The sequence below is a fragment of the Orycteropus afer genome, unplaced genomic scaffold (assembly GCF_000298275.1).
Source record: "Orycteropus afer afer isolate SDZICR_OR568_19922 unplaced genomic scaffold, OryAfe1.0 scaffold00075, whole genome shotgun sequence".
Classification (NCBI taxonomy): Eukaryota; Metazoa; Chordata; class Mammalia; order Tubulidentata; family Orycteropodidae; genus Orycteropus; species Orycteropus afer.
This window is the reverse complement of record NW_006921662.1, coordinates 11,373,967-11,399,318: the sequence shown is the minus strand read 5'-3', so window position 1 is coordinate 11,399,318 and position 25,352 is coordinate 11,373,967. Positions and strand designations below refer to the sequence as shown.

The 25,352-nt window shown below is 47.6% G+C and overlaps 1 protein-coding gene across 1 annotated transcript; it reads right to left on the bottom strand.

Annotated features, from left to right (window-relative positions):
- Nucleotides 1-7,195: 7,195 nt before the first annotated feature.
- LOC103197266 (proline and arginine rich end leucine rich repeat protein) lies at nucleotides 7,196-12,023 on the bottom strand. The gene is made up of 2 exons (XM_007941163.1): nucleotides 11,051-12,023; nucleotides 7,196-7,371 (listed from the first exon to the last, which is right to left on the bottom strand). The coding sequence occupies exons 1-2, from the start codon at nucleotides 12,021-12,023 to the stop codon at nucleotides 7,196-7,198; spliced, it is 1,149 nt and encodes a 382-aa protein (XP_007939354.1).
- Nucleotides 12,024-25,352: the final 13,329 nt, after the last annotated feature.

Genomic DNA, 25,352 nt, shown 5'->3' with positions numbered 1-25,352 from the left:
GGTGGTTCAAACCCACCAGCCACTCCTTGGAAGGAAGATTGGGCAATCTACTTCTGTAGTGATACTGCCTCAGAAACCCAAGGAGGGGTAGCAATGAGTCAGATCCGAATCTACAGCAGTAAGTTTGGTTTTTTGGTTTGATGGCTAATGATCATGCACGTTTCTTCATGCACTTGCCGACTGCCTGAATATCCTCTTTGGTGAACTATCTGTTTGTGTCTTCTGCCCATTTTTTAATTGGATTGTTCATCTTTTTTGTTGTTGAGATGTTAGGGCTGTAAACCTTTACAGATGCAAGTTGCTTCATCTTTCTCTCTTGGAGTGGCTGGTGGTTTGGGTTAGCAGCTGAGCGTTTAATCACTGTGCTACTAGAACTCCTTTTACCACCCACACCCTACCCCAAGTCAAAGTACCTAACGTCTAAAACAAACTATTCCTAAGACAGAGTTTATTGCCCATCCAGAAGATACTCTCAACTTCTCTGGTTCAAAGACCATACATCCTCCCTGCCTCTCCATCCCTGCCCCATCTTTCCATCTTTGTCTCCTCCCCTTCACTGCACACCAATGGACCTAAGGCCTCAAGCTTTGAGCCTTACCCTTTATATTCTTTGTGTTCCCAAATGGAGTCTCATAGCTTTAGAGCAGTGAGAACTTGGATGGAAAGGTCATCAGAGGATGAGGCCTGTGTAGACAGGAGGCCTAGGGGAGGGCAAGGAGACAATCAAAGCAGTAGTGTGACCAATCAGATTTTCATTCTTCCTGACGTCCAGCTATTTTCTCCTCCTACTTCAGGGGGATCTCCTATCCCATTTCTTTGCTTGATGACAGGGAATTCTTTCTGTCTCCTCTCCCCTCTATCTCTTCCTTACTCTGTTTGCTACTTTTCTCTCTCTCTCTGTCTCTTTTTTTTTTTTTTGTCCTGGCCCACTCCCCTAATGTGTTTGAGGAGCAGCCAGTTCCCACCCTCAAAAATCTGCAACCAATCATGGGGATGGCATGGGATCTGGCAGTGGCGTGGGATCTGGCAGCGTTGTGTTCCCTTGTGCATAGGCCACCCTGAGTCAGGGTTGGGGCAGGGCAACTCCACAGCAGCTAACAACCACAATAAAGGCCCTCCCCACCTCAGATTCTGTACTTTCAGAGAAGACAAAGTGGGGAGGTGGAGGGATGGAGCTTGCCTTTCCAGCTTTTTCCCCCCACCAGAGAGGTGTGGGGAGCTCTGGTAGCATAGTGGCTAAGGCACTTGACTTTTAACCAGAAGGTGGCGGTTCAAACCCACCAGCCACTCCTCGGAAGGAAGATGGGGCAATCTACTTCCGTAGTGATACTGCTTCGGAAACCCAAGAAGGGGTCACTATGAGTCAGGTGTGACTCGACAGTACATAACAACAACAACAACAACAACAGAGAGGTGTGGGTGTGGGGCTTCAGCTTCATAGGTGGAATCCAAAGGTAACAAGAGGCTGGGCTGAGGGACTCCAACCAGCCCACCACCCCACCACTTAGAGCCCCAACTCAGGGAACCATGATTGCACAAAAATCCCCAAAGACAAAGCCTGAAGGTTTGGATAATTCAACAAGAAAGTGAAGAGAATGGGGTAGAGTTTGAAAGCCAGCTTCAACTTCACAGATGATGATCATGAGGAGGATTCAGGAAATTCTCTAAATCTGAGGAGAGGAAAGAAATGGACAGAAGCTGAGACTGGACATTGGAAAGGACTTCCTGCTTAGGAACATCAGAAGGCATCCTGTGGCCCCGCAGGGGGCTGGGAAGCATCCCCCCACCCCAACTCCCCTGTCCCCAGTGCCTTGGCAGAAATATTTATCAGGAGAAACTCTCCTTTCCTTGGTGCCTCAGGCAGGCTGAAGGGCAAGTCCTTGCTGAAGGCAGAGGGTGAGGGACTAAGCTATCTTCCCCAAGATTCTACCAGGCTGCACCCCTAACGTCTGCCCAGGCTCTTCAGTGATGCTCCTCCCTCCTCATTCCCTCCCACTGACCAGATACTGAACCTGAGTTGAGAGATGCCCTAAAAATTAAGACCCTCTAGACATCAAGTCCAAGGCCCTTATTGTACAAATGAGGAAACCAAGGCCAAAGAGGTGGTGTGACTTGTCTAAGATCGCATAGAGCCAGGGCCAACACCTAGACTTCCTGACTCTGGGACCAAAGCATTTTCCTTATTCACATGGCCCTCCTCTTCTCACCTCATCTCCAAAGCCCTGAGACCATGTGTCCTGGTGTCCTCAGAACAGATGGCTTTGATAGAACTCATCTCTGCCCTGGCACACCAGGTGAAGGGGCAGATCTGATAGCCTGGCCCAAGGGGCAGTGTTGGGCTTGCAGTGTTCATGGACACCAGCTGGTGTGAGAGGGGGCTTTCCCCAGACTAAGAACCTGGTCACTATAGCAATGCATAGTCCTATGTCCTTGGCAGCCCCTCATCCAGGGAGAGACACCACAGCAGGTTCTGCTGGGCGGAGGGAAAGTCCTGGAGCCAAGAGGATGTCCAGGCAGCAGATGGCAATTTTGGAGGGGCTGTACTCCTGTCTTCTCTCCACAGCCTGGGCTGTCACAGCCAGAGGCCCTCCGCCCCTACAGCCAGCCTGGGAACGCCTCAGCCTCCACCCCACACCATTTATTTTCCAGTGAAGAATGCAAATGCCACTTTTCATTCATTCTCTTTGCCTCCTGCTCCTACTCCTTTCCCCGCTTTCTTGGCAACTCATACCCTCCGCCCTCCTTCCTGCTCTCTCTCCTTACCCCCGAGCCCCCTGCTCTGCAATCAGTCTTCCCCCACCCACTCACAGCCAGCCTCACTGCCACACGTGCACCTGCTCCCACACATCTCCTGGAAGGAGGCACCTTGGACACAGGCATCACACCCAAGACCCTCTCCCAGCTTCTCTCACTCTCACAGGCTTGCCAATCACTCACTCTAATTCCTGTGGATTTCAGGGAGGGTCTAGAGATATGTGTGTGACCTGTTTGGGAAACAGTCTCACCATCATACTGTTCTTCCAGGCAGCTCAGCTCCTAGAAAGCCTGGGAAACGGGGTGGGGGAGACATTCAAATCCTAATCTCTCTTTAGGAGAAGCACAGGACTTGTTGGTGGAATAGAAGTGGCAGGTGGTGTGGACAGAAGTCTGGCCTGCTGACCCTGTTGCTGCCCTTTTCATCATGGTGGGGAGTGAGGTGGAGGTGGAAGGTTCAGGAATCCTCCTGTTTTTTGGACAATGGGGATGTATTCCCTGCTGGAGGCTCATAGTCATATAGTTCATCTCCGTTGGAACATGACCCTCTTTCTCAGTCAGTCACACATACCCCACCCCCACCCTGCATAGGATATAATCCAAGCCTTCCTACCTTTTTGTTCATGCTGTCCATTGCTGGTTATATCCACCTTAATATCCACCTCACATGGTCAGAGCCTTTCTAGTTTCCACCAGACCCAGGGAGAGGCCATCTCCTCCATGTTCTTTGTATACAGTATTATACAAACACTTAAGACATAGAATTATGAATGCATGGATGTTTCCCTTCACCAAACTATGAATTCCTCAGGGTGTGGAGTGGGCATTATCCATCTTAGCCAGTAAATTGGCACACAGTCAACATCCACTTGTAACATTGAATGGAAGCAGGTGCTTTGCACGCAGGTGGGAGGAGCGGGGGTGGGGCCTCATTGGGCAGTCTTCATGCTGCAGAAGGTAGTGTGGGCCAGGAGGATGATGAATCCCACCCCTGGGACAATCCTTCCCTCTGAAGTGAGAACCAGGCCCCCCGACTCACCCTGCTGTGAATGTCTGCAGGCCTGTAGGCCATTCAGATGATTCCAACCTTTGCCCTCTGCCCTTGATACAGCAGTTCCACTGGTCCATGTGTGCACTGTATCTCCCCAACTAATCCATAGGCTTTTACTTGGTCAGAAATGGTGACTGATTTGTGACTTTTTTGTCTGCTGATTTGTCGGTGTGTTCTATGGTAACATTTGGCACATCTCCATCACTACATCATGCAACAATCAGTGCTCCCTTTTCCACTAGAAATAGAGTCAAAACCAAATCCACTGCTGTTGAGTCGTTTCTGACTCATAACAACCCTACAGGACAGACTAAAACTACCCCACAGTGTTTCCAAGGCTGTAAATCTTTCCAGAAGCAGACTGCTACATCTTTCTCCTGCAGAGTAGCTGGTGGGTTTGGACCACTGACCTTTTTTTGGTTAGCAGCGAAGGGCTTTAACCACTGAATCACCAGGGCTCCTAATAGCATCATTAGGGCCTTTTAATCTAGCCAGATTTGAGAACCATAGATGGCTCAGTACTGAGCATTTGGTCAATCCTCACAATTTGCTATCTGTGGGTTGAAAGAACCCAGGACTTTAGCTTCAAATGGGTTAACATTAAGATTAAATTTTCATGAGGATTGTGAGTTTTAGGGGGAAATTCACTAAGAAAACACTTTGGAATAATTTCCTAGGAGTTTCTTAAGCATAGGATCTTCTTGGAGCAAGTAAGAGGTGTGTGTTTGGGGTGGCGGTGGCAAATGATTTAAGTGTTATTCTTGATCTGTTTACATTGTCAAGTTCAAACAAGGTGTGCTTCATGTTACTTTATTTCCTCTGCTGTGAAGCGTGTTGAAATGCAAAACTTGTTTCACAAAATTAACATGGCCTTGAAGAGGGAATAGATATACATACAAATACACATACACACCTACTTACACATACATATATGTAGATGGTAACAGCACTGAAGGAAGGGAGGGGGACGTCCTTAAACTCAGGGAAACCCAAGGGAAAATGGGGCGGTGGCTGTAAAGCAAACTTAACTCTAATTGCCCTGGCCTACAGCTGCAGGAAGCAAGGGAGGAATCAGACACATTCTAAATGGGGCAATGGGATGAGGGTGATTCGTGTTGCTGCTAACAAAACACTTCTGGTTTTCAGGAGCAGGGGAATAGTCCTTCTCCCCTGGGAGCCACAGGCACTGTGCTCCCCTGAGGCCTTATCAAAGGGGCTGAGGTTGTGAGGTGTGAATAAGGTGCAGATGGGGGCTTGTCCAGGCCATAGCACCAGGTTGCTTCCAGCCACAAAAGTATATTGACTTTAAGCAGGAGCCTTGGAGAAACCAGCTGCAGCTAGGAAGAATGAGGCAGTTGTACGGGAGCATGGGGGAAGGAGGCTCTGATGAGATGGGCCCTGTTTGTTGTAAATTAGTAAATGAGAAAGGTAAGAAGTATAACAGGAACTTCTTGAAGTTAGGGACCTAGCTTAATCCAATTTCTTAAAAACTTCTGGAATTCTCATCCTGACTTAAGGATAAGTGCCATGTCTTACTCATTTCTAGAGCTTCTTCCCCACTCCCCTCATTACACACACAGGGGCCATGGAACGGCAGCAGTGGGAGAAGGGGAGGTGAGGCAGCTTGGAGACCTGCCAAGCCACTCACCTGGGCTGGGGGTAGGGGAACCACTGGGGCAAGGTTAGTCCATACAGGGAATAAATTACTGCGGGGGAAGGGGTATTGTTTAGGACTCATAACGCATTAAAGCACATCTGCAGGCACTCTGGTAGCGTAGGGCCTAAGGCACTTGACTGCTAACCAGAAGGCTGGCGATTCAAACCCACCAGCCACTCCTCGAAAGGAAGATGGGGCAATCTGCTTCCGTAGTGATACTGCCTCGGAAACCCAAGGAGGGGTCGCTATGAGTCGGGTCTGACTCAAGGGCACATAACAACAACAACAGCAGAGCAGAGCTGCAGACTTGAACATGAGCACTGGAGGGGCCTTGAAGGAGCATCTTATCTACCCCTTTGGTTTACAGAGGTGGGAGCTGAGAGCAAGGCAAGGCTATACGGTAAAATGGGAACAAACTATCCTCAACTGGAGTCCCAGAGATTCTCCTTTGTACTCACTTGTGTTAAGAATCAGTCCCCAGCTCAGGGCCTCAGGACCTTGTCCCTTTGACACTAGAGAAGAGAGAAACCACGCACATGGCCGTGGCTCTTCCAAGTCGGAACATGATGCTAGTTCCTTGACTTTGGAAATCTACCCAGAGGGTGAGGAGGAAGACTGAACCAGTTGTGACCTCCACTAGCCACCAGGTGTCACTGATGAGTCTGTCTTAGAGGTAGAGGCCAATTTGCAAATGATAGAAAAGGCTTCTGGGAGATTTCCAGGTTCTCCCCCCTTCTTCCCCATTTCTCTGGAACCACCTCCCTTGGGTGGAAATGGTTGAGCTATCCACACTAACAAAGAACAGATGGCAGGGGCTGGGCTGTGTACCCTTGTGAACACTGTGTTCCCCAGGGGCAGACCTTATTGTGGATGGACAAGGAGGGCTGCAAGACCAATCTACATCCATGTGGTCTATCTTGGGGCTCTGACTCCCACCTCCTCTCCCACCCTGCTGATTCCTACTTCCTTGAGACATTCTTCTCCTTGGCCGTCCCTCTCTCAGAATACATAGGCCCAGCCTAGAGGGTGTGTGCTTGTGTTCACCCTGGAGCAGGAGGAGGGGTACTCAGCACATTGCTGAGATGTCAAGAGATGGCTGGATTCCAGCCTTGTGGGAACCCTGGCCCTTCACCTAGTCATTCCCTCACACCTCCTTTCTGGAGAACTCAGGCCAGCAGAGAGCCAGGGTTGGTGTCTGTTGCTAGGGAACAAGATGGTGGAATAGCATTTTTGGAAGAAAGGATCCTTGGTGGAGGTGACCTGGGTTTCTCAGCCTTTTTGGGCCAAAACTGCCATGATGGAGGAGTCTCTGGCAGCCTTTCTGAGCCTGACCTCCAGGCTTCCCCTGACCATCTTCTGCTTGTTTTGGGAAGGACCAAGATCCAGATGCCAGTCCATGGCCCACATCTACCCTGGATTGATGGTTGGAGGAGGAGGAGAGAAAAGGGGACCTGAAGTCTTTAGACACACATTTAGGCTTCTGGGGCAAAGAGAGACCATATAAGGCCAGAAGTTTTGAATTGGGTAGAACCAAATCAAGCCCTTGGAAGTCTCATTCCAAAGACTGTGGGGAACAACAGAGTGTATGGCTTTTGCCTGCCTCAGAAAGGTGGGTAAGAAAGGCAAAGCTAGGAGCAAGAAAGGGAGCTGAAGAGAGCTGGTGGTGGGCACAGGTGTCTGAGCCACCAACATTCAAGTCTGATCCAAAGGAGATGCAGGGGCAGAGTAAGGGCCTAGATGATCACAGACTGCAGGAGGCGGAAACACATCATAAGGTCCAGTGGGATGGGTGGCTTCAGGTAGTTCCCATCCAACCGCAGGTAGCGCAGGTGTGGCACATTCTCCAGGTCTGAGGAGAAGTCGTGGAAGGCCACTATGTTGTTGGGGCAAATCTGAGTCCCGTTGATTTCTGTGGAGAAGAAGGGGAGAGGTCAACAAGAGAGTGGGCTAGTCAGGACAGAATGGGGCTGGAGGCAAAGGATGAGGCAGGAAAAGGGGATGGGCAACTGAGAGTAAGGAGAGCAGAGCTTCTCCTGTCTGGACCTGGGGACTGATTCTTAACACAAGTGAGTACAAAGGAGAATCTCTGGGACTCCAGTTGAGGATAGTTTGTTCCCATTTTACCGTATAGCCTTGCCTTGCTCTCAGCTCCCACCTCTGTAAACCAAAGGGGTAGATAAGATGCTCCTTCAAGGCCCCTCCAAGTGACCATGGACTGGTAACTTACCTAACAGCTCAGGTTACTCATTTGTAAAATGAATAAAGTTGGAATTGATCAACAATGCTTTTTATTGGAAAGTCAATGAGGAGAATCATGAAGGAAGTAAACTTTGAGCTGGGCCTTTAAGGATAGGTGGGATTACAACAGGTGGAGTGGTGTCATGATAGAGGGGCCTGTTTCATGAAGTTGTGGAGATAAAAAGAAAAGAAGCTCATGGCAGAATCTGGAGTACAATGTGATGCAATAGGGAGAGGAAGCTGGAAAGGAAGTTGTGGCCAAAGCTTGGTATGCTTTCCAATATTTCACTTTGATCTCTAGACTGTGGAATGGTGTCAAGCAGGAGAAGATAAGATCAGGTTGATACCATAGCAAGATCAATCTAGCTACAGTGTGGAGAAAAAAAAATGGATGGGGTGAGATTTGAAGCTAGGAGGTGGATACGACAGTCAGTCTGGAGATTTCTCTGTGACTTGGATTTTAATTAAAATAGGAATGACAGGAAGAGGAAAGGATATTGGGGTGGTCATACAGAGGCCCAGGGACACAACATGCCTATTGATTGTGTGTCTATGGACCTGCAGTTCTTTTTTCTTCTTTACCTCTTAGATGATACAAGCTAGGGCCAGATACTGCTCTTAGTAAAACTTTTACTCCCTAAATCTTGCCTTATTTATCATCAAAACACTGCCAGGTCATGTGTCACCCCATGATCAATTGTAGATCTGACTGTTATGATCCAAAGGGTGTTCATTCGCTGATTTTTGGAAGCAGAACTCTAGGGTCTTTGTCTGGAAGCCCTGATGAAACCTATTCAGCATCATAGCAACAGGAAATCCACCATTGAGGTGGATGCATGTAAAGTTCATTGGTCAGGAATCGAATGAGAGTCTCCTACAAGAAGGCAAGAATTCTGCCACTGCACCACCCATGCCTTGTCTTCATCATTGGAGTAGCAGAAAGAGCCCTGACATCAAAAACAGAAGTCTTGTACCCTAGTTCTAGATTTTCCTCTTATGGGCTTCAAGAGTTTGGGCTGTTGCCTTACCACCCTGATATTCTATTCCCAAGTATGTGAGCTGGTGGGATGATACCTGCACTCACATCAGATGAGAGAATGTTGGTGAAGGCATTTTGCAAACTGTAAAGGACAGCAGATTGTGGCATTATGATCATTGCTAGGAAGATACTCATCACACTGATTTACGCTCCATTCAGCCCATCCCACTGTCCATGACATAGGAGACAATCTGAGTGTGGGTAGGCATGTGGGGGTAAGGGAGGTGTTCTTCTGACTTCCACCTGAGAAGGCTGGAGATGTCCCCAGTCTCCAGAGCAGCCTGGTCAGCTACAGTCTGCTAGAGACCTCTCAGCCACGTGCAAATCAAGACATCTTTTCTGTCTATAGTTCCAGCCCACACAGCTTCCAGGAGCAATGTGTTCTATCAGTTTACTACCTGCAGGGTAAAATTAGGCAGTTTCTCTCTTTTCCTGAATGTCTTTCTCTTGTTGTTTTGTTGTTGTTATGTGCCGTCGAGTTGGACCCGACTCATAGCGACCCCTCCTTGGGTTTCCGAGGCAGTATCACTACGGAAGTAGGTTGCCCAACCTTCCTTCCGAGGAGTGGCTGGTGGGTTTGAACCGCCAGCCTGCTGGTTAGCACTCAAGTGCCTTACTATGTATGCTACCAGAGCTCCTTTCTCTTAGGATTTAAAGAAAATTGAATTTAAAGAAATCCTCTCCCACTTATAATTATCTCAGATCCATCAAAAGGTTTGTTTTCCCATCCATTTGTTTTATAATTGCAGAACCTCCAACTATCTCTTTCTCTCTTTGGCTTGGAAACTAAGAATTCCTAATTTGTTTTAGGGGTTGTTCCCTCCTTCCTTTTAGCTGTTGAATTCCTTGCGTGGATGGAATCTGATTTTGTTCAAAGACCAGATAACATTCCCTTTCTTCAATTTCTAAACTCTTTTGCCGATGCTGTGCTCAGAGCTGACACTTTGGATTGTAGCAGATCCTCACTCCCAGCCTCCTCTCCTTCCTGGGCTGCAATTCATACCGCAAGCCCAGGGCCCTGCAAACATAGCTCAGGCAACCTCTCCCTTAAACACACTGGCTTATGGAACTAAATATCCCAGTGTTTCAGACAGATTCAGTAAGCACTGGCATACAGATTTTTTTTTTTTCTGACTGCCACATTTTTACCATTTCCATGCCCTGACTAGACAGCTGCCACTCTGGATATACCGTGTACAGATGCTTTAAAACCTAGAGCCAGTCTGGGAAGAAGTGTCCTCTCACAGTTGCCACCTTTGCAACAAGCAAGCCCAGGATGTTTCAAGTAGATATTTAAATGTCTCGCTCTGCTATTAGGAGAATGTCCAGGTGTATATTCCATATGTACTCAACTAATAGATCTGAAAAGAAAGTCTGGTAGCATAGTGCCTAAAGTACTTGATTGCTAACCAGAAGGCTGGCGGTTCAAACCCACCAGCCACTCCTTGGAAGGAAGGTTGGGCAATCTACTTCCATAGTGATACTGCTTTGGAAACCCAAGGAGTCACCGCTGAGTCGGTTCCGACTCGACAGCACATAACAACAACAACAACAATAGATCTGAATGGCAAAGAAGGGAATATTCTTCTATTACTGGTTACCTGCCAAGCATAGGAGTCCTGATATGGAGTAAGTGGTGAAGTATTGGGCTTAACTGAAAGGTTGGAGGATTAAGTCCACCCAGAGGTGCCTTGGAAGAAAAACCTGGCAATCTACTTCTGAAAAACCAGCCATTGAAAATTCGATGGAACAGCTCTACTCTGACACACATGGGGTTGCCATCAGCTGAAATTTACTTGATGACAACTGATACTGATATGGTATTTAAGGCACTTTCCATGTTAAACTGTTAAGTCCTCACATCAACTTTGTAACAGAAGGCATTATTACCATTCTTATTATATATGTCAGGAAACTTCTGAGAGAGGTCAAAGATCTTTTCAAGGTCACACAGATAGTAAGTGGTATGCCCAAGACTTGAACAACAGTCTATCACCAAGGAGGATGCTTTCTGCATCATCCCACCCTGAAGCTCCTGAGATGTTGTTGTTGTTGTTACGTGCTGTGGAGTTGGACCTGACTCATAGTGACCCCTCCTTGGTTTTCCAAGGTGACATCACTATGGAAGTAGATCACCCAACCTTCCGTCCATCCCAGGAGTGGGTGGTGGGTTTGAACCCCCAGCTTTCTGGTTAGCAATCAGATGCCTCAGGCACTACGCTACCAGACCTCCTAAAGCTCCTGAGATAGGTGAGGCAATAAGGCTCCATCCTTCCTCCCTGTGGCCCCACCCCAGCCCAACCCCACTTACTCTCAATGGAATTGTTGTTCAGGTAAAGGTGCTCTAGCTTGTTGCTGATGGCAGGCACATTGCTGATCTTGTTGTGTGACAAGTGGAGCACCAGCAGGTTGGAAATGTTAAAAGAGTTCTTGGGGAGTCCTCGGTCTGATAGCTTGTTGTAGTTAAGCCGGATGAAAGCAAGGTTGGGGAAGCCCTTGAAGTAGCCATTAGGGATGGTCTCGATCCTGTTGCTGTCCAGAAAGAGCTGGTGAATGGCCGTGGGCACCTTGGGTGGCATCTTTCTTAGGATGTTGTGGGCCAGGTTGAGCTGCATGAGGTTCTTGAGGCCCTTGAAGGTGTCCGGCTTCAAGACACTATCAGTCAAATTGTTATGTTGAAGATCCAACAGCAGCAGATTCTCCAGCTTGCTGAAGACCCCAGGTGGGATTTTGAATATTTGGTTTTGGCTTAGCCTCAGCTGCTCCAGATTCTTAGGCAGGGACGAGGGGACCTCTTCCAGCTGGTTCTTCTCCATGTAAAGGAAAACCAGGCTGGGCAGACTCTCCAACACCTTCTGGTCCACCTTGCGAATCCGGTTGTTGTCCAGGTTGATCCACCTCAGGCCTGTGGCATTCTTGAAGGACTCCAGTGGGAGCTCAGAGATGAAATTGTTCTGGAGATAGAGGTAATGGATGCGGGATGGGATGACGGGGACCTTGCGCAGGTTGCGGCTATCACAGTAGAGCGCAGATGGGAAATCATAGGGGCAGTAGCATTCTCGGGGACAGTCATGGAAGATAGATGGAGGACCTGGTGGGAGGGGAGGAGGCAGGTCTGTAGGCTCTGAGGGCTCATGGGGCTGAGGAAAGGTGGGTCTGGGCATGGGCCTGGGCCTGGGCCTGGGCCTGGGCCTGGGCCTGGGTTTTGGTCGCCTTGTTGGCTGGCCTTGAGTCACTGATGCCAAGATGAGAAGTGGCAGGAGCCAGCAAAGGAATGACCTCATGGTCCAGATGACTCACCTGCAGGAGGAGATATAGGAGACATTAGCCTGCTGGGTCTCAATAATTGGATGCTTTGTCTTGGCAGCTAGGGTTGGCCAGACTGACTCTAGGACAGAGCTTAGGGACATGTAGAAGCATGTCCTATTTACTTGTACACAGGGGGTAAGGGAGTAACAAGGGCTAAGGCTCTGGATCCTCAGAGATCCTAAGGCCAGCCCTCAGTGTATTAAGCCTGCTCTGGAGAGGTTGAACCATGCTGGTAGGAGGGACACTGAGCTTTGAGTCAGGAGCCTGGGGCTTGTTGGAGAAGACCATTAACCTTTCTGACTCTGTTTTCCTGTTTATAGCATGAGAAAATCATCCCTATCTTTATAAGAGGAATGCTAGGCTATCTGAATCATAAGGCCCCGGGGTGCTGAATCTGGAAGAGTCCTTAGAAATCCCTAATGCAGTTTTCAAACTGTGTCCCCATAGAGGCCCCAGTGTCTGTGGAGTTCCCCTCCCTCAGGGAGGAGACTGAGTACATGGCCTGGGGCACCCCTAACCCACTCCTGAGTCAATTTGAGCAGCTCTGTTTTTAATCTGTTTTATATTTTGAGGTTTAGCCAAAGAATTCATTTAGGGGGAAAAAAAAAAAGTTTTATTGCTAAAAATGGTTTGAAATCCACCAATCACGTCCACATCCCACTGTTTACAAATCTGAGGACTGGAGGGAGGCCAGGAAGCTATTTAACAACAGACCCAGGGCAAAAAATTCCAGGTCTCTTGCACTCCAGAGCTCCAGGAGAGTTGAGGAAGGAAGGAAAGTGCCGCAGGCACTCACAAGTCCACCCCTGTGCATTGATGCTTTGGGCTGCCCTGCTCTGCACCCCCCTGCACTTGACTCACAGAACACCAGTCTTTGCCAGCAGGAGACACACCAAGAATTTCTCCCCAGATGTGGAGTCTCCAGGGAAAATAAACAGGGGAAGGATAGAAAGATATGGGGAAAGTGCTTTCATTTCTTTAGAATTGGTGTTGCTGATCCCCGTATGCACTACAGCTGGTGGTATTGAGGTGGGATGTCAGGAAAAGCTCCTGCTAGCCTCAGTGGCTTATTGGAATGGGGAGCTGAAGGGTGTTTTAGGATTTCTTTTCCCATTGGTTGCCTGCAGAAAGCATTGTGCTGTGATAGGTAGAGACAGACGGAAGGGTAATTGCCAATCTGAGAGGTCTAGGAGGATCTGGTGTTCCATCCAAGTTGTTATTGTTAAGTGCCGTCGAGTCGGATCAGACTCATAGCAACCCCTCCTTGGGTTTCCGAGGCAGTATCACTATGGAAGTAGATTGCCCCAGTCCATCCAAGTAGGAAGGCTCAAATGGAATCTAAATATTCTAGGGCTGGATTTTAATTCAAGTTCTCCTATATACTCTCTCTCACACATATCCATGTACCTCTCCTCTCCCCACACCACCCACATATGCAAACTCAGTCACATGTTATCTGTGTGCATGTGTATGAATCCTTATGGAGTACATGGAGTACAGGAAAGAGGGAAAGGCAGGGCAGGAAGGAAGAAAGAAGGCAGGAAGGTAGGGGGAAGAGACTACCTGCAGCTCCTCTTATTTTCCACCTCACACTAAGCTGGTCCTGCTCTCAGGAGGCCTCTCCAAGGGAGTCCAGGAGGACCCTATCACAAAGGGCCTTGCCTTATCTCCACTGAAGAGAGGCCAGTCTCAGGGATCCACTGAAAGGACTGAAAAGAGAAGGCATTCATTGTATAACTTTAGGCTTGAGGTTGGTTACCCAACCCCACACTACTTGTAACTGGTAAGCTATGAATCAACATAAGTCTTATAATTTTCTTGAAAATAACGCAGTTGTGTTGCATATAAATTAAGGGGTGTTGAGGAATTAACATGGTAAAAAACAAATATTTTTTAAAGCCCCAGTTTTGGTGATTGTATTATTTTTTTGGTCTTTATTTTATAATCATCTAGAAGCCTCAAAATAAACAATAAGCTTCTCATGCTGTGAGAAGCCCAGCCCCAAGGTGGCTTCCCAGTGCTGGCTGGAGTTTCCCTGCTTCCCTTCATGGCCTTGTTACCAAAAGCAGGAATCAGGTACTGGGCATCACATTAAGTAAATCAAGCTTGCCCAGAGCGTCGAGCAAAAGATTGGTCTGTGAGGCACAAAGACTTGGACAACTGGCCTCTGCTGGGGGAGGGCTTTTCTGTGGCCTGGCCACCCCTGGTCTCCATTGGCAGGAGGGACCAGAGCCAGCAGGTCAGTCACAGCACCACCCAGAGGCCAGCCTTCTGCTGTTCCTCAGTCACACTGAATATACAGCCTTTCCTCATCTCTGTCTCCAGTGCCAGCGCCCGGACCCTTCCGGGAACTTGTTTTATCTTCCCACAGTCCTTCTGACCTTTTCACAATGAGGGGGCTGGCCAGGCCTTCCCGAGAGCCAACAAGAGGTTTCCTAGGAAAAACTCCCTGGGGACTGTTCTGTGGGCATACTGGGTCCATTCAGCTCCCCTTCTGTCAGCCCACGGCTGAGTTAGACCCTGTGTGTGTGTGTGTGTGTGTGTGTGTGTGTGTGTGTGTGGTGCGCGCATGCTTCCTTCGTAGGAAAATAGCATTCATCTCTAAGGTTTTTCTCATTAGGCAATGCCCCTTCCTGTGGAGCTTGGCTGTCTGGAGGGGAAGTTCAGACAGCTTATCCTTTTCTCTGAAATGTCCCAAGTCTCTGAAACCTGCAACCAGAATCTGTGAGACACACCAGAGGGCCCTGGACTCCCTGGGGAGTCATTATCCCTCTCACAAAGCCCCAAAGCCACACTCTCTACTAGCTCCTGCCTTCCAAAACCTACTGTCCAACCCTGTAGCTCCTTTGTTGTTGTTGTTAGGTGCCATTGAGTCAATTCTGATGCACAGCAAACCCGTAGCACAGAGTAGAACTGCCCCCGTAGAGTTTTCAAGGCTGTATCTTTACAGCAACAGATCTCCAGGTCTTTTCTCCCTCACGTTAACTGGTGGGTTCAAACTACTGACCTTTCAGTTAGCAGCAGAGGGCTTAACTATTGTGTCACTAGGCTCTCATATACATTTTTTTTCCCCTTCCATATGCCTTTGCAAGCATTGGCTACTTCTTTTCAACTTTCTCTTCACCACTCAGTGGAACTTGCTGACCACCTGCAACAACCAGCTTCACACAGCTCCACCCTGGTTCTCAAAAAGCACATACTTTATGGTGAGGAAAAGTAGTCGCCTTGCCCAACCCCAAATTCATTCTCTCCATTTAAGAACATTTCTTAAGAAAGTTTAAACTCAAATTTCAGTTTCAGTTATTGGAAATCTAGGCTTGAATCCAAGGAGCTCTGGTGATATAGTGGTTAACGCGTTCCATTGCTAACCGACAGGTCAGAGGTTTGAACTCATCAGCTCTGATGATGAAAGATGAGGCAGTTTGCTTCTGTTAAGATTTATAGCCTTGGAAACCCTATGTGGCAATTCCATTCTGTTCTACAGGGTCTCTATGAGTCAAAACCACTCGATGGCAGTGGGTTTGTCTTTGTTGGTTTAGGCTTGAATCTCGGCTCTGCCTTTCCTCCAGGGCCCCAGGCTTCTTACTGTGTGAAGATCAGATGAGATCCCGTTTATGAAGACATGTTGTAGTGTACAATCTGTACATGGCAGAGGTTGTATTTATTCATTTATTTGTTTATAAAAGAGCAAATTCTCTAGAGTGACTCTGATTTTTAAAGTGATATAACCCTTTTTCCTGACTATCTCATTAATTCACTTAAGGTTAAAACAGTCAGGACTGGGTACAAAGTAAAGACTCAGGGCAGAACTGGGTTGAGATTCAGCTGAGTTTGTCAAGCTGTTAGGAGCAAGTTTAAGGATAATTGGCTTTGCATGGAGAGTTTGGAACTGGGGATGGGCTGGGAATGAATTGGATTTTTCTTCCAGGGTTAAGGCGCGGTTAGCACCAGAGTTATCCCACTCTACTTCCAGGCATTCTTCTCTCTCATCAGATTTCCTGTCCAGCTGGTTAGGCTTAATCCAGCCAGGTACCCTGCCGTGGAGAATGGGGCTGTCCCTGCCCCAAAGCCATGCTCATGGACATAGCAATGACTCTTTCTCTTCATTCCCTTCTTTTTGTTCTAAACCCAGACTGCTAAAAGCTACCCTGCTTCCTTACTCTCTTCTCAATGCCCAGAAAGAAGTTGTAAGCAGGGAAAATCAGGTGGTCTCTGCCTAATTGTTGTGAGGAGTGAGCCAGCCACCCAGGCTGCCTGAGACCCTCCAAAGCCCCCAAGACCCAAAGGCCCTGGTGTGGGGACATGGTGAATCTAATGCATCATGATACAGCTGCCCCTTGGCTGGAGGTGACTGAGTATAAGGAGGAACCTGATGGGGAGGGTGGGGAGAGCACCGTGGTGCACACCAGTGAGGACACCAGGTTCTCAGCCCCTCTGCCACTACCCAGTGATGCACCAGTGCTCTGAGCCTCAGCTTCTTTATCTAGAAAAAACAAACAAACTCACTGCTGTCTATTCGATTCGATTCGATTTATAACAATCCCTCCTTGGGTTTCCAAAGCAAAGTGGTATCTCTACAGAAGTAGATTGCCCAATCTTCTTTCCAAAGAGTGCTGGTAGGTTTGAACTGCCAACCTTCTGGTTAGCAGTCAAATGCCTTAGGCACTATGTCACCAGATCTCCCTATCTATAGAATAGGATCACAAATTCTTCCCTCTGTTCCTCACCCAAAGAGCCCTGGTGGCACACTGGTTAGGCACTCAGCTGTTAACCCAAATGTTGGTGATTTGAACCCACCAGCCACTCTGAAAGCAGTCTGCTTTTCAAAGATTACAGCCTTGGAAACCCTCTGGGGCAGTTCTACTCTGTTGTACACTGTCGCTATGAATTGGAATCAACCCATGGCAACGGGTTTGACTTTGGTTTATTACTCACCCAATCATTGTCAGAAGCAAATATGATAAGCGACTTTAAAATGCAGTGCAGATCAAAAAGTGCTAAAAATAAATATAACACTATTATGGAGAGACCATCTGTCTCCCCAGAGTCTACCACAAGGAAAGTGTAAACAGAGTGAAGTTTTCTTTGGCCCCAGGCCACCAGTCCAGAAGAGCAAGCTTTCCATTCTGAGGGATGGGGAGAAACAAGGGTGGGAGAGCTCTTTCCCCTCTGACAGCCTGCCACCTGGCCATATCCTTCTCTCTGCTTCTATCCCTCAGCGTCGCCAACCCCCAAAGAAGGCCCAGAAGAGTCTGATACCTTGGGTGGTTTCAGATCTGAGTCCCAATCCTGGAACTTTTCAGCTTCTCAGTTGGGCCAATTTGGACAAATCTCTTATCTCCATTAAACTTAGGTTTCCTCATCTATAAAATGAGGAAAATAACACCTGCATATCAGATTGTCTTGATCACTAAATGCATGAAGGTGTGCAAACTGTGTGCTCAGTGAATGTTATGCTATTGCTATTATTATTTCATAGTAAGGGCCTGTTTCCCTTCAGTCTAGCTAGAGGGCAGCCCCACCCACCCTCAGGCAGAGATCTTTGCAGCTGGGATACTGGCTTCTTGAATATCTCAGTTCTTTCACACAGAGAATTTCCTCCCATGTGGGGAGCTCTGGTAGCCCAGTGCCTAAGGCACTTGACAACCAGAAGGCTGGTGGTTCAAACCTACCAGCCACTCCTCGGAAGGAAGATTGGGCAATCTACTTCCATAGAGATACCACCTTGGAAACCCAAGGAGGGATTGCTATGAGTCAAATTGACTCAACGGCAGTGAGTTTGGTTTTTGGTTTGGCCTGCAAGACCACACTTGGCTCTCAGAAGCAGGAGACTCCAGCCACCTGGGAGTGCTCACTTTATCCCTTCAATTCACAAACCCACTCAGCCTTTCTGAACTGGTGAGGAGGATACAGGACAGGGGAGGTGCGGAGCCCACCCTTCTTCAGCTTCCTGTGGAACCACACCCTCCCTGTGATGTCCTTTCGCAGCCCTTGGCCCATGGCTTTTTTTTTCCCCCCCTTCAGCTTTTAAACACTTCCCTCATATTCCCAACAAGCTTGCTGTTCAGCCCTTCAACTGGAAAGCAGGCAGAACAGACGGCTGTTGGGCAGGAGAAGATGGGTCTAGAAGGGACAGGGGAGGGGGCAACACAATGCTCCTGGGGGCCAGGGCAGGCAGAGAGAGGCATGTGAGAGAAAACTCAAGCTCTTTGGAACAATCTTAAGTGAACTCTTTCTGTGACCCAAGGAGCACAGCGGGAGAGCTCCCAAGAGCTCATTCTTTCCTTCAGGTGCTCACTCCCATTCAGTTGGCCCACCCACAAAGAAGGGGCAGTTTAGTGTTTGGGACACTTTGGAGCTCCTCTAAGTCTCTGAGTAGTACAAATGGTTTGAACTTGGCTGCAAACCAAAAGTTGACAGTTTGAATCCACACAGCAGTGGTGCAGAAGAAAGGCCTGTCAATCTGCTTCCGTAAAAGATTACAGCCATGAAAACCCTATGGACCAGTTCTACTCTGAAACATATGGGCTTACCATGAGTCAGAATTGACTCAGTGGCAATGGGTTTGGGTTTTGGATGTTTGGTGCTCATTTGGGATGGTGCAAAAATGGTTAAGAGCTTGACTACTTACTGAAAGGTTGCTGGTTCAAACCCACCCAGAGGTGCCTTGGAAGAAAGTCCTGGTGATCTTGTTCCAAAAGATCTTAAAAACCCTGTGGATCACAGTTCTATTCTGCAACACATGGTGTCCCCATGAGTTGGAATTGACTCAGCAGCTGGTTTGGTTTTTTGGTTTTAGAGCTCCTCTATCAAATTGTTCTTTTCCAGGAAATCACATAGCTGCTGGCTAACACTGCTGGAGCCCTGGGCTCTTAAATCACAGCATGGCTCTCCTTTGGGTCTACTGAGGCAGAATCTCAAGCCCTGATTACCATCAGAATCCTCTGAAGTAGCAAAACAACAGCAAACTGCCCCTCCCTCCCTCTAACACATACTACTCCCCAGCCTAATAAGATCTGGTGGAATGCCCAATTCAACAGAGTTGGAGAGGGGTCCAGACATCTGTATTTTTAACAACCCCCCACTCCACACCTCTTCAGCTCCCAGGTGATTTTGAAGATCAACCGGGTTTGGGAGCATTGACTTAGCCCTTACCTTCCTGCCTTGGGACAGTATTCTTTCTATGGTTGGAGAGGAATGGGAGCTGGAGAGTTTGGAGGAGATGGAGAGGTGTTCACCCCATCAGTTACTCACTTCCATTTTCCCCTCCCTCCCTGCCTACTTGAGGAACTTGAGTATCTTTTTTCTCTCCCACAAGAACTCACTGCCAACCTGAATGGTTGGGATAATTTTGAAATGGTTTTAAAGTGAAACATTTTCTGACTGCCTGCAGGGAAAAAAAATCCAATCAAATAACTGCAGCCCAGGGCTGGGAATTAGGACCCCAAGTTTGGAAGCTGTGGCACCTTCTTCCCTTTCTTTCCAAAAACCAAGTGGTTTGGACAAGCAAGAGAGAAATACAGAGCTTCAAGAAAGATACTGTGACAGTTAGAAAGCCACTTTTTTTCCTCTCCTACCCAATTAAGCTCTAAAGAATGAAGAAATCCTTCCAGCCCCAGCTCTTGCACATCCCCTCCCTGCTCAGCCTGGTCTTAGGACACACGACTTTCTTTTTGGCTCTCTGTGGAAAGACACACTTTCTCTTTGCTCTCACAGCTGGGGAGGTGTGTGAGAGGGTGAGAGACAAGACGCAGGGAATGTGTGCAAGTGCACGTGTGTGCTTGTGCTTGTGTGTGCATGTCCGCTGTTTCTACTTACTCCGTGGTCTAGCTCTGCATGTCAGGTACAGTCAGAGGGTGGAGGTGAATGAACAAGATGCCTTAATTTTTTGTGTGTATTTGTGTGTGCATGTGTGTGAGAGAGAGAGAGAGAGAGAGTGCAACCTCTGTATGATGTATGTGTGTGTGTATGCGTGTGTGTGGCAATGTGTGAAAGGTACAGAGAAATGAATTCTGGAGTCTGGTTTCTATGGAAACACCTGCTCAGTAGAGATACTGTGTGCAGCATAGCTCTGTTTGCTACAACAAGCATCTGTACCAAGAAAGTTTAAGTTTTGCGTGTAGCCAATGCAGGGACCTAGAATGGTGAAGTGAAGGGGGAGGAAGAGGGTGTCGGAGAGACATGAAGATTAACCTTGAGCTCATCTGAGAGGAGAAAAAAGACGTAAGGAAGGAAGGGAAAAAGGAAGGAGAAGATTGAGACTGCGTCAGCCACCTAGGTTGGACAGAACAGGAAGAAACTTGCTGGAGAGAGTGATTCCATGTGTCCTACCCATCTTCCCACTGAGCTTACCTGCGCACACCTGCCTCTCCTCTCAGCTCTGGTTTAGTCCCCGGGAAGGCTCCCTCCTCTTCCTCCCCCACCCTTCGGCAGAGCTGTGGCAGCGGCTGCGCCTGCTAGGAGTTCTGATCACCTGGTGGTGGTGCGTGCTTGTGTTTGCCTGACTTTTCTTCCACCAGATCCTACTGGGGTGGGGAGGTTAGGTTAGAGGGAGGGAGGGGCACTTTGTAAGGAGGGAGGGGACGAGAGAGGGAGGGAGCAGGGAGGGGAGGAGAGAGGGAGGGAACTTGGGAAAGGAGGAATGACAACAATAAAGTCTTTATTTGGCAGCCAAAACTCCAACGACTTCATCCACACACCATACCCACTAACGGTCTCGTTTTAATAACATTTCCTCCTCCTCCTGCTGCTGCTGCTACTTCTGGAGAGGGATTGTTTGACCCATGTTTGGAAAACAAGCCAAATGAACAGAGCAAAGAGGCATGAAAAGCAATGTCTGTGCAGGCTGGGGCTGGATGGCTGGTTCTAGCTTGTTTGATTCCTCCCCCTAACAACTGCCTTGCTTCTGATGTCTGTCACTCCTCTAGTGTTAAATTCCCAAACCAGTGCGGGGGGGGGGGGGAATGCTTCATCTGTGCAGTGACAATCCAGTTGCTGTCATCTTCTCTAGGAGGTTGCTAAGGGAGTGAAGTCTCACTGAGCTGTGAGTTCGCATGGGGAGACAGCTTTGGTTTGGCTGCCAGAGGGATGCTCTGAGGACCAGAGAGGGAAAAGTCTGACCTGGGGTCACACAACAAAGTTAAAAAACCAAACTCACTGCCATTAAGTCGGATCCGACTCATAGTGACCCCTCCTTGGGTTTCCGAGGTAGTATCTCTACAGAAGTAGGTTGCCCAACCTTCCTTCTGAGGAGTGGCTGGTGGGTTTGAACCTCCAGCCTTCTGGTTAGCAGTCAAATGCTTTAGGCACTATGCCACCAAAGCTTCTTATAACAAAGTTAGGCAGGATTAAAATTTGGTAAGACCTTAAGTTGCTGTCCCTAGCTCATGTAGACATTGTCCATGTCCTAGTTCAGGTTCTCCCTATCACACTCAGGTGAGATCTGGGGACTGTATGGCCATCACACAATGTGGAGGAAGAAATCCAAATGTCCTCCCTGTCCATGTCAATATCTCCAAAGGACCCAGGCAAGGAATACCATTAGCTATAAATAATAATGCCTCCCTGAAAAAAAAAAAAGAAAGAAAAGTTAAAACTCTTACAGCTAAGTCATAGCCCATAAAAACTTCCTGCCACCCCACCTGACTATTTAGAAAATTCAATGATATTTTCTTTCTCTACCTTCTGGTTTGGAGGAAGAATCATTAACAACCTGAGATATGCAGACGATACAACTTTGCTTGCTGAAAGTGAGGATGACTTAAGGCACCTACTGATGAAGTTTGAAGAATACAGTCTGCAGTATGGATTACATCTCAACATAAAGAAAACAAAAATCCTCACAACTGGACCAATGAGCAGCATCACAATAAATGGAGAGAAGATTGAGGTTGTCAAGGAATTCACATTGCTTGGTTCTACAATCGATGCCAACGGAAGCAGCAGTCAGGACATTAGACGACGTGTAGCATTGGGGAAGTCAACTGCGAAGGAACTGTTTCAAGTGCTGAGGAGCAAGGATATCTCCTTGAGGACTAAGGTGTGCCTGACACAAGCCATGATATTTCCAATCGCCTGGTATGCATGTGAGAGCTGGACAATGAATAAGGAAGACTGAAGAAGAGTTGATGCTTTTGAGTTGTGGTGCTGGCGAAGAATGCTGAAAGTACCGTGGACTGCTAAAAGAACTAACAGATCTGTCCTGGAGGAAGTGCAGCCAGAATGCTCCTTGGAAGCAAGAATGGCCAGACTTCGTCTCACCTATTTTGGTCATGTTGTAAGAAGGGACCATTCCCTGGAGAAGGATGTCATGCTTGGTAGGGTGGAGGGTCGACGAAAGAGGGGGAGACCTTCAGGGAGATGGATTGATACAGTGGCTGCGATGATGGGCTCGAGTATAGCAGGGATTGTGGGGCTGGCGCGGGATCGGGCAGTGTTTCGTTCTGCTGTGCATGGGGTCGCTATGAGTCGGAAGTGACTCGACAACACTTAACAACAACAACAACAACCATCTGGTTGCATGGAGAAGCCTGATGACAAAGAACCACCCTTTCTCCAATCTTGGGGAGAGAAAAGAGCATTGCAATTAGGGTCAGCAGCCCTGGGCTCTGTCACTCACAAGCTGTGTGATCTTGGGCAAGTCACTTCATCACGCTGAGCTTCAGTTTTCGCATCCATAAAATCCCTACCTCACAGAGTTGGGAAGATCAAATGATATCCTAAGTGTGAAAAGTACTTCATAAACTGGGAATATGTTAGAAATTCAAAGAGGGATTATGATTGTCACCCACAAATTGAAGGGATTTGTGCCCTGGCGGGACAAGGCCAACAGTCCACACCAGAGTTCAAGGAGACAAAGAGAATTTAAGTAGCAGGTGCACCGCTGAGAGATGGACAAGGTCTTAATGACTCCAAAGTCATCTGCTCTGTTGAGTGTTTCCAAAGAGGGGTTCTTATACTAAATGAGAGTGGGATACAGCTTGTACACAAAGCAATTAACATTTCTTCAAAATCTGATAAAACAACAGATGATTCGTGGAGAATATCCTCCGTAGCTTCCTGGCATTCCATACAAGGCTGACATTCTTCCTTCTTGGAGATGGTACCACTGATTACTGTCATCAAAGTCCAGGTGGCCAGTCACAAGGTTCATCAATGTCTGCTGGCATAAGTAGTCGCATCTCACAGGACACAGCTGGAACTGATGGTTATCTTTCACAGAAAAACAAGTTAATAAATAGCATAGGGGTGAGACTGAAGTCAAGACAGAGTCTGATCCTAACAACATGGAATCAACAAAGCAAAAATCTTCATCTTGACAGGATGACTAGCAACCAGCCCACAAAGGAGAAGAAAAACTAAAACCCACATCTTCTTTCCACCCGCACCCCTCCCCACCCTGTTTACCCAGAACTAGGCGCGTGCTCTCCACATCCTGCTGGTGAGGCCTTGCTGGAAGTCAATGCAGCTGCTCTCCAGATTCGCAGTAAGCCTGGATGTGCAGGTCACTCATGCACTTTAGTTTTCAGTCAGATGGGTTATGCTCCTCTCTGCAAGTGGAGAACCTCAGACCCTCAATTTGCTTTTTGACCTTGGTGGAGTGGGGGATGGTCAAGGTGCAAGAAAAGTGAGCAGGATACAAGGAGATGCAGGGGTGGATGGGCAAGGTGCAGTGGGTGTGACCTGCATTCATTTCTATGGGATCCATCTGTCAAAGAACAAATTGGAGTTTCTGTTAAAATTAAAGCAAAGCGTTTCATTGAAGGAACAGGACAATCCAGATCAGGTAGCACTTCCTGAGGATTCACAAAAGTACTCTCATGAAAAGAATTTTTCAGAGTTTACCAAAAATCCAGGAACTTACAAGGAAAAAAAATTCTGATTGGTTGGCATTTACAAAATCATGTTTTAACAGACATCAGAGAATTCTAAGTTCCTATGAGCATTATTTTGTTAATCATAAAGTTTGAGTCAGTTAAAATCTTGTTGTTGTTGTTATATGCCGTCAAGTCGGCCCCGACTCATAGTGACCCCTCCTTGGGTTTCCGAGGCAGTATGACTATGGAAGTAGGATTGCCCAACCTTCCTTCCGGGGAGTGGCTGGTGGGTTTGAACCGCCAGCCTTCTGGTTAGCAGTCAAGTGCTTTAGCCACTATGCTACCAGAGCTCCTAAAATCTTGTTAATCTATGGATATTTTGGAGGCTAGCCTGAGTGAATATCCTTCCTAGGAACAAGCTGTGAGAGGAAGGGGGAGGAGGGGAGCCTGTAGGCTTCCTAAGGTGTGCTGGCTAGCTGACTTTTCAAAGTCATCTCAGCAGAAGGTATAAATAGCACAAATGGAGTCAAGCCTGCATCTCTGGCAGAAACCTCTCCTTATGCCAAGCACTAGTTCTTTTGAGCTCCTTCACACATCCAAATCCAAATCCCAAAAGTCTGTGCAGTTAGACATCAGTGATGACCACTTCCTAGGCAGTATGTCTCCCTTTTTCACATTCTCTTCTCCCCAGGTCCCAGGCTATGCAGAGGGAATTAGGATGAAGGACGGACTTGGATAGGGGATATTCAGGAATAACTAGAGTAGAGTTTGCTAATCAAAAGCCTGTGTGTTTACACAAACTGCCATCAAGTAGATTCCAACTCATAGTGACCCCCATTGGGTTTCCAAGGCTGTAAACCTTCATGGAAGTAGGTTGCCCCATCTTCCTGTGTGTGTAAGATGTTCTTTTTTTTTTTCTTTTTTTTTTTTTTGTAACACAGTAATTAAACAATACAAAATCTTTTTATTATGGACAAAAACATATGCACATTTACACAGAATAGTACTAATAACCCAGTATTAATAACCCCCATGCATCCAACACCCAGCTTCACCAATTGCCAATTCATGACAATTCAATCTTGTTTCAGCTGTGCCCTCACTGCCACAAACCCCCCTGGTATATTTTGAAGCACTGATTTTAAAAATGTTTTGGTTTGAATGCCTTTAGAGAGGACATGCACTTCCCAGTTCAAGAAAGTCAGCATCCCTGTGTGTTAGCTTATCCTAGAGTCTAGGGCCTACATGACCTCTCTCAGTTATGTATCTACTGACTAACAAGACATTTAAGTTCACACTCGCATGTCTAGAGGCAACAACTGAGATGTGGAAGTGAGTTAAGACAAATTGGAGATGCTAGAAGGGAGAGGGTGTCTTGTCATTTTAACCAACTGTCCTTTCTCATCCTCTTGACAGAAGACAAAACAACCTCTGGACTAGGAGACAGGAGGCTAGGTGCTTGAGACCTGGTTTTGCCTCTTATAAACT

Bases quoted from the DNA above. Each gene is read 5' to 3' on its own strand.
- LOC103197266 (XM_007941163.1), bottom strand. From the start codon at position 12,023: ATGAGGTCATTCCTTTGCTGGCTCCTGCCACTTCTCATCTTGGCATCA. The intron at 7,372-11,050 runs GTAAGTGGGGTT...TCTTCTCCACAG, and splicing joins GAACAACAATTCCATTGAGA to AAATCAACGGGACTCAGATT.